Below are 12,245 nucleotides of genomic sequence, written 5' to 3' on the forward strand. Positions count from 1 at the left end.
CCCCTTTTCAAAGGGATCCCAGAGCCAGCAGGGGAGTCCCGGAGCGGGGGAGGCTGAGCCGCCAGGAGCCTACAGCAGGTGCACGGCCCGCGCCCATGCAAGGGCCTCTCTGTCCCTCCCCACCGGCTCTGAGCAACTCGGGCTCTGCCCCCCAGTAAAGCCCCGAGAGGGAGAGCGGCCCGCGGCTGCGCTCGCTGTCCCCAAGGGCTGTTCTATGACGGGCTAGTGGGTTCACGCCGCTCCCGCCCCCGTTCCCGGGCCCCGGCCAGTGTGCGAGGCCGGGCCGCAGCGGCATGCGCGGGGCCCTCGTGCCATGACTACGGCTGAGGGACTCGCCTCCCCCGCGCGCAGGGGGAGGAAGTGACCTGCCCGCAGACCCAGACGGGAGGGGGGGAGTCTGGCGATCTCGGGGCCCGATGCGGCGCGCCGGGCGAGAGGAGGCGCCCACAGGGGCACAACAGGGTCAGCGGCCGGACTGCAGCGGGAGCGTGGCTCGCCCCCTCCCCGGCGGAACAAACCATTGCAGCTCGCCGCGGAGGTGAGGCACCTGTCATCCGCCGCCCGCGCTCGGCCTCCGCTCGGCGGCTGGCAGCGCACCCCCCCCCGCGCGGTGCAGACGTTCCGCACGCCCGGCCCCCGGGGAGCCGCGGGAGCGCTCTCCTCCCCCCAGCTCCGTGTGCGCGGAGCGTGTCGCTGCTCCAGCCGCCGCTGCCTGCAATGGCGCTGAGGAGCGGAGTCGGAGGCTGCTGCCCGCTGGCAGGCTGGGGGCGGCAGCCGCGCGCTGCTTTCGCACAGGCGGGTCGGAGCCGGGGGCTGGAGGAGCCGCAGCTCTGAGCGCGCAGGGAGCTGCGGGAGGTGGAAGGAGCCCAGCCCGGCGTGCAGCTCCTCTCCCGGGTAAGGGGCCGTGCGCGCACCGGGGAGCAGGGGCTGAAGTTAGGACTCGGGTGCAGCTTGTGTGCGCGACAAGGGGAGACATGCCCGGGGGCTTTTGTTTCCCTGTACGCTGTAGCTAGAGCCAGGGGACTTTATGGCCACTGAGCTTTGCTCCCTGCCATGGTTGCCAGGGCTGCTGCTCCTACGCAAGGTGGTTCTTGGGCCAACGCTGGTGTGGTGGGATCCTCTCGCCTTTCAGTCCGGAGAAACCGGTTCTTCGCAGCACTTTCCCTTTCAGAGGGGTTTGCTGAGTGACGCCAGACAGGATCCTTTTACCTTAAGTTAGCTTTCCTTTTTCTTTTTCTTATAATCGTTGGAAACATTGGCTGGAGTCTGTAAAAGGGGAGGCAAAGGGAAATGATCGGTGGCTAAGAAAAAACCGCTACAGACACCCCCCTTCTCCATAATTGTTGATTTTTTTTTATTGATCATCCACAGTAGCAGAGATGCTGCTGCTGCACCCCCTGGCTTGAAGTGGTTTCCATCATATACGGGTTAATAGTTTGGTTCAGTGGCTCTCAGCACCCCCACTATACAAATTGTTCCAGCGCCCCTGCACAGCAGTTGAGCCACAGCTGTGTGAATGGATAGCTGGGCTTGAGTTTGGAGGTGATCTAATAAGGCCTGGTCTATACTACCCGCCTGAATCGGCGGGTAGAAATCGACCTCTCGGGGATCGATTTATCGCGTCCCGTTGGGACGCGACAATCGATCCCCGAATCGGCGCTCTAACTCCACCAGCGGAGGTGGTAGTAAGCGCCGCCGACAAAAAGCGGCAGAAGTCGATTTTGCCGCCGTCCTCACAACGGGGTAAGTCGGCTGTAATACGTCGAATTCAGCTACGCTATTCACGTAGCTGAATTTGCGTATCTTAAATCGACTCCCCGCTGTAGTGTAGATGTACCCTAAGAGTGTGTTCTCTTTTAGGAAGGTGATGAGGGGATTGTGCATTAATAGCCACATAATATTGCTTAGTCAAAGTAACCTCTTAGGCTTAAAAGATTGGCGAATAAATGTGTAAGGTACTTGATCCGTAATCTTCTTGCTCTAAAATGCTAGGTGTGACTGCAGTGTTATAGCATTCCTCCCTATTAGTGAGGAGCACAGTAGCCCGCATGCATTGCATTTGGAGCTTGCAGCAATAAGTTATAGCCTAGAAGAAACACAAGGAAACAGAAGGACGCTAATGAGAGATATTTTGCTCTCCGTTAGTCATGTGTTGTTCTCCTGCAATTCTCCGGGCTAATGTTCAGGCTGGAATCAGACTCCGTTCTCATCCTTTACCTTAAACACCTCTCAGAACCTCCCCCCCCCCCCAACTAAGAATCTCTAAATTCATCATGTTGCATCATGTAACTTTCCATGCAGTTTATTATATTTAAAACACAGTCTTTTTTGGTTTGGCAACTCTGCGGACTCGCAGATGTGACCTGGAAGATTGAGAGATTTAGCCTGTAGCTCCATTTTTTGCAGTTCGCTAGATGCTTCCATGCTCTTTGTCATGCTAAAATAATACAGCAAGTGGAAAGGGGCAAGTCTTATTAAATTTCACTTCACTATTTTCAACACAGAATGATACCTTTGGGTGCAATTTTTCTAATTCTTTTGAGCTGTTGTTTCATTGTTGAATCATTGTTCTCTGTAAAGAAACACCATTCAAAGCATACTGTTGTGTAGTTCAGAGACAACCTAGGTGGAATTGCAAATGTTAGCAGCTCAGGGAAGCACAGTCATCACGTTTGCATGAAGTATTTCGTGCCCAGACATAAATAACACAGAGATTTTAGTTCTGTTTGTTTTGTCCTTTACTATCTCCAGTCGAAAAGTTTGACTGCAATGAAACATTGGTGACATAGTTTTCCTTGTAATTTTATTCTTTGTAATTTTGTGTTTCACCTAGACAAATTTGTTTATGTTATAATATGTTTGTAGCATACATATGAACATCACAAAACTGCCATGTTTCATTGTCTCAGAGTGGCATTTTAATTAGTACTTGGAAGGAAATTTACTTTTATGTGAGCGTACAAACTTTTTCAGACTGTCTAATTGTTGAATCTTTAGCAAATTGAGTCTGCTTTACCAAAATACACACGTATTAAAATTCGAATGATGCTGTGTAAAGGATGAATCCCTGCATTTGTTTTGTAATTTTTATTTCTAAATATCCGTTATATTAAATAACTTTAAAATTGAAGTAATTGATTTAGATTTGAAGAAATACAAATGCATGACTCGATTCAAAAAGTTGTACTTTCTGTTGCAGGTTAAATCTACATTTGTTCTGGAAAACCGTCAGTCTTGCCACTTCGTTTGGTGTCATGGTTGCTTGCACATATTTAGATAGTATCTGTCAGAACACCTACTGAATATGGCCCTGACGGAGACCAGTGCCACCTGAGAGGCACTTTCTTCTCAACCAGAATCTCACTAGTAACAGAAGAGTGGTATATCAGTCACTATGTACATTGGTTTTGCACTCCTGAAGTAAACATGATGAAAACAGAGCCTTCAGGAGAAAGATCAACCCTCCGAAGTGCCTCTCCTCACAGGAATGCTTACAGAACTGAGTTCCAGGCACTAAAAAGCACCTTTGACAAACCTAAATCAGATGGAGACCAAAAAACGAAAGATGAAGGAGAGGCCTCTCAGCAGAGCAGGGGGAGGAAATATGGTTCAAACGTCAACAGGATTAAAAACTTATTTATGCAGATGGGCATGGAGCCCAGTGAGAGCACTGGAGTTACCCCTAAAACCAGAGGGAAAAGTGGTCCCCTGTCTCCTCAAAGAAGAATTAGGCCCAAAGAATTTGTGGAGAAGACAGATGGCTCAGTTGTAAAATTAGAATCTTCAGTTTCAGAAAGGATTAGTAGATTTGATACTGTGCATGATGGTCCTTCCTATTCCAAGTTTACTGAAACTCGGAAGATGTTTGAGCGAAATGTTCATGAAATGGGACATTCCAATCGCTATTCCCCAAAGAAAGAGCGAGTAGTTTCCAATGAACTCCAAGATGAATGGTGTAGCTCAAAGTCTAATAGAGGCAGTACTGATTCATTGGACAGTCTTAGCTCAAGGACAGAGACTGTCTCTCCAACAGTGAGTCAGCTCAGTGCAGTATTTGAGAACACTGATTCACATAGTGTAATTGTTTTAGAAAAGCCAGAAAACAATGAAGAATACTCTGTAACTGGTCATTACCCACTAAACCTGTCATCTACTGTTGCAAATCTGTCCTCCACTGTTGCAAACCTTGATGGATTCAGTCCCTTAAAAGATGCTAATGCCTGGTCTTCACCAGCCAAACAAACTACAAGTTCAATATCTGCTGAGACCTTTCAGCAAAACAGTACGTCTTCAACAATAAGAGAAGAACCTTCGAACAGCACTTTGCCAGTATCCAAAACAAATGAAGAAATAAGGAAGAATAAGGAAGCAAGTTATGATCCTGTTGATGTTTGTGCAGCAACTAAACAAGAATTGGCCAGCATCATTGACAGCGAAAAGCGTGAAGAATCCTATACCAGCACTAAGGAAAAAATAGATACAGAAGTTTCTTTACAACAAAAAGAACATTCACAAAATGCAGAGAGTGCCTGTATTGGCACTGAAGCTGCAGATGTACCAAGAAACTTGGTAGCAGGTGGTGATTTTGCAACAGATATAGCTTCAGATGCTACTGAATCCCACTATGATGATGCCAGTGGAAAGGAAGTCCAGGAAGACTTGAATAACTTTCAGAGTTCACATGTATATATGCACTCTGACTATAACGTCTACAGGGTGCGATCAAGGTATAATTCTGACTGGGGAGAGACAGGAACAGAACAGGATGATCAAGATGACAGTGATGAGAACAACTATTATGAACCTGATATGGAATATGCTGAAGTTATTGGATTGCCAGCTGAAGATGAAATACCAGCAAACAGAAAAATTAAGTTTAGCAGTGCTCCAATTAAGGTAAATTCATCCCCCCGAACTTTGATTCTTATTTGAGCTTAACTTTTGTTCAGGGTCGATTTTGACAGCTGCACCTGGTTCTGAAAAGATTGCAGAGGTCCTTGAGACACTTTTTTGTTGTAGATGGCAAGTGAGCATAATTTCAAATGATTTAATGGGAGCTGAGTTCTGATGGCCCTGTCTCATTTCCTAGTCTACTTTATGGTTGATTAAACCAGGAGAAATTGAGAATGAACTTCAGGTTTGTGAGGCTTTGTAATTGAAACATACACATTCTGACTTATAGGACTTTATAAATATATAAATAGCATGGTGAAATATAAAAGGCATCTATATGGTGACCATCATATTTACATTATTTTTGAAATTTAATAATAACTTCTGCATTCCAAACAGCTGCTCTTACTTTAAAGAACATCTGTGAAGAATTAAAGTTCTGGAGTGAAATACTGTATGGTATGAAATGTAATGTGCTGTTGAACAGCGACTGTGATCCACTAGTATTGGATCATTAATCTTCTTCATCTGCATCAGTAACCTTTAGTTGCTAGCTTCTTCAACAGTCAGTCTTTCTTCATGCTTCATACTAATACCTACTTAAGGTATGTATTGGTATAGGTCAGGGGTGGGAAAACTTTTTGGCCCAAGGGCCACATTGGGGTTGCAAAACTGTACGGAGGGCCGGGTAGGGAAGGTTGTGCCTCCCCAAACAGCCTGGCCCCTGCCCCCATCTGACCCCTCCCACTTCCTACCCCCTGACTGCTCCCCTCGGAGCCCCCAACCCATCCAACCCCCCCCACTCCTTGCCCCTAACTGCCCCCTCCTGGGACCCCACCCCCTATCCAACCCCCCTGCTCCCAGTCCCCTAACTGCTCTGACCCCTATCCACACCGCTGCCCCTTAACAGGCCCCCTGGGACCCCATGCCTATCCAACTCCCCTTGTTACCCGTTCCCTGACCCCATCCACACTCCTGCCCCTGACAGGTCCCCTCGGGCCTCCCATGCTTATCCAACCCCCCCTTCCCCCGGTCCCCCATCCCTTGATCGCCTCCCAGAATCTCTGCCCCATCCAACCGCCTCTTGCTCTCTGTCCCCTGATTGCCCCCTGGGATCCTCCGCCCCTTATCCAACCCCCCCGGCCCTCTTACCATGCTGCTCAGAGCAGTATGTCTGGCAGTGCTGCCCGGCCAGAGCCAGACACACTGCCACTCTGATCTGCAGGAGTGTGCAACCCAGCCGCCCAGAGCGCTGCCTGCACGGCGGCGTGGCTGTGGGGGAAGGGGGACAGCAGGGGAGGGGCCGGGGGCTAGCCTCCCTGGCTGGAAGCTCAAGGGCCAGGCAGGACGGTCCCGTGGGCTGGATGTGGCCTGCGGGCTGTAGTTTGCTCACCTCTGGTATAGGTGCTTTAGTGTCTTATGTACATTGACATATACTAGAGATAATTTAAAGGTCATCCACTGAAATATACTAGATGTAAAAACATTGTTAAAAATATCTAAGAATGTGGAATGCTTCAAGTGTTTTAAGTTGGGGAAAGAGTAGGGGCACAATGACTTGTTACAATAGCATTTTACCTCTCAGAATCAGGGTTGAATTACTCATAGGTTGCAAGTGAAGTGCATTTGATAATCTCAGTGTAGTTACCAATGGACACTTACTCACACTGCAAAAACACTAAGGTATTTGGCACACCTGATAGTCTTTAAAGAGCCAAATACTGGGCTGGTGCAGACTAGGAGAAAAATAAAATTATTTTCTGAAAAGTGACACTGTAAAAATGATTCCATCTTGTTTGACTCATCAACTTCCTCTATGTATTCTGAGACCACAACTACTTAATTTACCGTCAAAAATAAACATTTTTGCAACTTGTCCCATCCCTGTGGATCCAGCTGCACGTGAGTGAGCTGGATTCTATTCTAGCTCATACTTAATCAACACAGTTAACTAAATTCCAGTTACAGGACCAAATTCTATCCACTGTTACACCTATTCAATCCAATTGAAGATGTGCCTGATTCTCCACTGCCTTCCCCCTTGTATAGTCATCTATAGCTATGCAGAGTGAATGCTAAACACTACCAAATTAGAAAGGGAGCATTTTAAGACCACTTTTCACTGGTATAAATGACTATATAAAAAGGAAGACAGTGTTCAGTTGGACTGAAGAGGTTGAACAGATATCACTGACGGCAGAATTTGGCTCTGCAATTAGAACTTTGAATCCCACTGAAAGCAATAAGATTAAACAGATATATATCAGACATGCCAAACCCGTGGGGAAAAAAACACGGAAATTGGACTTGTTTTTGGCTTAATTAGCTTGTGAGTTGCTTGTTGGCTAGTTTTTGGCTTGTTGCTTGTTTGGCTTGTAGCTTGTTGCTTCTTTTTTTTGATTGGCTCTCGGCAAGGAGGGGAGAGAGTCAGGGGTGCACAGCGGGTCCACCACAGTCCCACCACGTCCCAGACTGCACGCCAGGGGGATCTAGCCACATAGCGTGTTGGGGTTCTTAGGGATTGGCTTGTTTTGAAATGGGATTAGCTTGATTTTTAGCTTATTGTGAAAGTTGGGGTGCTTATTTACTGCATGAAAGTTGGCAACTGTGATATATATTTGGGAAGAATTTGTAGTATTAGTGGTGATGCAATGAATTTATATTATTGGTGATGCAGGAGTCAGGAAAAACACATCTTGATTTTCACACCCGGATACATTTGCAAGCCTGTCAGGTAGAAAAATAGTCTTTTTTTTTTTTTATTTGTGGACTGAGCAAATTTGATCTAGCAATCACTATGTGACAATAAACATGGAATTCAGTGAAGTGTTAGTAATTGTTTTAAATTTTTCCCCAAGCTGAAATGTATAGAAGTAAGCATTTATTAGACCAATAGAAATGTTTCCATAAATTTGTTTTAAAAATTCCAGTGCAATCATTTGTTTTAAACAATAAACATTTCTCTGCCATGGTTGAAACCTAAACATTGCAGCATTAAGAATCTGAAAGTAAAACTGACTTCATTGATTTTTATCGTCTGAGTTGCAAGAGATGCACAAAGTAAACAAGAACATAAATAGAAACACAACAACTGGATTTTTAAAATTATTTCACTTTTTATAATTGAAAGGGTTTAGTAATGTGGTTAAAAGAAACTTGTTTACAATGTATGAGTTCTAAATCAGCAATGTCCCTGTCAAGCATGTTGATATTATGGAAACTACACCTCTGCCCCGATATAACGCTGTTCTCGGGAGCCAAAAAATCTTACCACATTATAGGTGAAACCGCGTTATATCGAACTTGCTTTGATCCACCGGAGTGCACAGCCCCCCCCCTCCCCCCGGAGCACTGCTTTACCGCGTTATATCCGAATTCGCGTTATATCGGGTCACGTTATAATAGGGTAGAGGTGTACTTGTGAACAGAGGAAGCAGAATCTGACCTTGTATATGTAAGAGAAAACTTTCTCATACTCCTCGTTCCATGAATAAGGTCACTTTAATTAAAAAGAAAATATTAAAAGACAGAATACTGGGATCTGCTTTGAAAATACCTTGTTTGCATTTACTTCTTTGAGCAAAAATCTCAACACAAAAATCCAAGAGATTATATATACCCCTATAGATCATTCACATAATTTAGCTAACCCCTTCTATTTCAGTTTTATTAGAAATGAAGTAGAGAGTGTAATCCACTACAAAGGCTTTTGGGAAGCATTCTTTACTGACATCCCCAGGGAGTTCTAATAGGCAAGACTCTTTTAGTTTCCTGGAAAATCGACAAATTATGGAAATGGTATTCCTCAAATCAAAATTATCCTGAATCAGATAATCATTTAGCAAAAGTAACAAAGGGACATGTTCAAAGTTAACACAAGCTAATTTTTTATATTTTTAAACTGGTTGAATTTTTTTCTTTAGATTCTTTCCATTCCTAACAGCAGTGAGCTATAAAACCCTCTGTGGTCCTGAGTAAGTGTCTCATGCAGTTGAGCAAAGCAGCATGATTGCTTTAAAAATATTCTAGTTATCTGAACTCTTAACGATACATATACCTGTATAATGTGTATATATACATTCATACATATAATGTAAAAGAGAAGTTTTATGTCAGGTATGTTCTAGTAGTATTACATATTTCTATGTAATGATGACTGCCCATCAGGGAAAAAAAAACAAATCCTCAAAAGCCATATATGTGTAAGTGATAAAAGGGACATTGACATTTAAAAAAACAAAACTTTTTATCCTTTGTTTTTTCCCTTTTATATTTGATCTCTATTTTCTCACATCTATAAGCTCCCTTAAATTTCACCATTAGTGATGCTATCTATTTGTGCTGTAGTGGGGTATCTGAGAAAGTGGAGCTCTGCTAGTTGTTTTCAATGACCTGAAATTTCTACTCTGAGAGCTGTAATTAGCAAGGGAAAAGTTTGATTTGACCTTGAAGAAATAGGGTATAGACCATTGAAACTCAGTACCAAAACTCCTGCAGTGGGAGCAGAATTGGGCCACGTTGTCCTTAAAAACTTTGTTCCAATATTTCAGTTTTTATTACTAATCTGATCACTAGTGTTGTTACTATAAAGCATTCCCTGACAAGCTTCTGTCACTCAAAGGGAAAGGAACACTGTTTTAATTATTTTGGCCCTGAGCATCTCCTACCGCAGAGGGGAGGAAAATTGTTGAAAAAGCTGCAGTGGGAGAAAAAGTGGAGGAGAAAATGGTTTGAGAGAACCCTGTGTAGTTTTTTGTTCTGTCTGCAAAAAATTGTGCAGCCTCTTTGCCATGTGAAAAAAGGAAGTGAATCTGTGGGAAGGTTTTTCACTAAGAGCAAGAACTGCAGTAAACGTTTTGGAAAATAATGCTGCTTGATTACTCTCCCTTCTTCCCTGTAGCACACACTGTAATTCCCTCAGAGAGTATGCTCAGACTGCGGGGCTATTCATTGTGGTATAGATGTCTGGGTTCAGGCTGCAGCCCGAGTTTTGGGATCCTCCCACCTCGCAGGGTTCTCCAGCCCAAGCCCAAAAGTCGACACTGCAGTGAAACAGGCTGAGTCCTACAAGACTGAGTCAGGTGGGGCGGGCCAGCTGCAGGTATTTAATTGCAGTGTAGACATATCCAGAGATGTCAAAGAGCACAGCCTTGGGCTAGCCACTAGTGGCAATAGGTCACAGCCTGGACATGTTGCCATGGCTGGTAAGTGTGGGTTAGAGGGGAAGATGGAAGGAGAATCCTTCTTTGCAGGTGACATGGAAACTTGTGATTCTCTGGCCTCCACTGCATTTTCTGTCCCTACCCTGTACCTGCTTCACATCCCTGCTGGTCCTATGGACCAATAAGGAGACCAGTAAAGGGGACAGCAGCTGTTCAACAACGAACATTTTGTATACGTTTGAGAAAGAAGTATGGTCTGTGGGGAGGTCACAAGATTTGCTCTACACTTGAGAGTAATATTGGCATAGCTACATCGGTCAGGGATGTGAAAAAAACACTCTCCTGACTGTCATAGCTATGCTGACATAATACCCAGCGTAGATGCAGCTGTGTCAGTGGAAGAGTGCTTCTGTTGATGTAGCTAACATTGTTTGGGAAGGTAGTGTTTCTACACCAACAGAAAAACCCTTTCTGTTGGTGTAGACTGCATCTATGCTATGGTGTTATGCCACCATAGTCTCCATAGTATGGATGTACCCTTGAGCTGTATATTGTGTCAATGATTGCTTTGTGAAGTTGGGTAAGGCATGTAATCTCTCTATGCATTACTTTACACATCTTTAAAATACAGATAATACTCTTGTAGCTCAGACTGTGTAATGACAAATTAAATATTCTACTCCAGGCATTTTTGTGTAGGAGTGGAGCATATAAACTAGCTGATGTCCAAAAGCCAGCATTAATTTTATTTGATTCTCATTAACACCCTCTTGTAATTCTTGCTAATGCCATCCTCCCCCAGTGCAACTGATTTGAGGTAAGCTTTCAGGAAAATGTAATTAAATATAATAGTGTTTCCCAATCTTGTAAAAGCTGAGCTTCTCTTCATGAGACTGAAACCAATCCCACCCACAGTCCTGAAATGTGGTGTTAAAGGACTACCCCAAATGAGAGATCACTGACAGTAAATAGTGTCAAACTTCACAGTGTGATACTTCCTCTCCTTTCCTTCATGTTGTGATGAGCAACTAAATACTTTAAAGGCCAATGTTGTAAACTATCCTCATTGGCATTCAGGGTCTCAGCAAGTTCACATTGCCGAATTAGGTATATTTGAGTCACTGTTTCAAGAATTTTGCAACCATAGCAGCAAGAGACTTCTTATAAATATACTTTAAAAAAATGAGGACCAAATAAGATGATTGTTTGTGGCTCCCTAGCCGGTCCGTCGCACCCCAGTGGGACGTGCCCCACGCTTTGGGAAATGCTGTAATATAGGAAGTAAAATCAATAGGTAAAATTTCACTAATTTAAATGATAAGGACTAAATGCTGTCCATCCACAAAGCAGAAGAAAACCCAGCGAACAGCCAGAAACCAGCTGCAAAGAGTAGCACGTACAATGTGTGAGGCCAAAGGAAATTCTGCTGTGGTGCACAAGAGTGTGCTAGTAGTTTACCTGGCCAGTACAGTTAAATGCACTGTGCATGCTATGTCTCAAAGCCTGAGCTGCACAAAGCATTCCCCCAATCTTGGAACTGTGTGGCTGCCATTCTGGTCCCAGGTGAAAATTAAACTAGCTTCAGGGATATTTAGCTTCGAAAGGCTGTTTCAGCCGCTGTGGATCGCTGGGTGTTTGGTATACCACAGCCACATCACCTGTGTTAGTCTTCTGGTGGGGGAAGGCTAGTTAAGGCTACTTTGCACTGCTCAAACTTTGTTTAAAAACAAAACAAAAAAAACCCCACAGCTTTAAGGGACTGAAGGTTCTGGCCTTATGTTCCCAACTGGGCAGGATTTATGGGGAAAGTTTGCGGCTGGGTGAAATTTGAGGGGTGTGTGATGCTATCCAAGACATATACATGTTGATAGTCTTTAATATTTATATTGCAGTCGCACTTAGTAGCTTCAGGCAAGTTCGGAGTTTCATTGTGTTAGGTGCTGTCAGTGAACCTAAAGACATGGTCCGTGTCCTGAAGAATTTCCAGCACAAAGAAAACAAGTTACACACAAGTGTTTTTCCCACAAAAAGGAGCAGGAGCTGTGCAATGCGTTGACCTTGTCCGTATGTGGCGCACGCACTGCTACTTCCTTTCGAGAGTATCCAGTTACACGATGCTTCCCAAATTGAGCAGACGTTTAGGCCAGGACTTGAAAAATAAATCGAACACCTGCTAGCTAAAGCAGTGGC

General features: G+C 44.5%; 1 protein-coding gene across 9 annotated transcripts in view; it reads left to right on the forward strand.

Annotated features, from left to right (window-relative positions):
- The first annotated feature begins 442 nt into the window (after positions 1–442).
- PPP1R9A (protein phosphatase 1 regulatory subunit 9A) overlaps positions 443–12,245 on the forward strand; it is a 222,721-nt gene continuing 210,918 nt past the window's right edge. For 3 of the 9 annotated variants that reach the window (XM_034760479.1, XM_034760480.1, XM_034760485.1), the window contains exons 1-2: positions 672–894; positions 3,200–4,896. In XM_034760479.1, the coding sequence (XP_034616370.1) occupies positions 3,427–4,896 (1,470 nt within the window). In that variant the 5' untranslated portion in view covers positions 672–894; positions 3,200–3,426. Of the gene's footprint in view, positions 539–670; positions 895–3,199; positions 4,897–12,245 lie in introns of those variants that run through there. The other 6 variants (XM_034760482.1, XM_034760483.1, XM_034760478.1 and 3 more) reach the window with 5 other exon arrangements.

The sequence above is a fragment of the Trachemys scripta genome, chromosome 2 (assembly GCF_013100865.1).
Source record: "Trachemys scripta elegans isolate TJP31775 chromosome 2, CAS_Tse_1.0, whole genome shotgun sequence".
NCBI classification, from domain to species: domain Eukaryota; kingdom Metazoa; phylum Chordata; order Testudines; family Emydidae; genus Trachemys; species Trachemys scripta.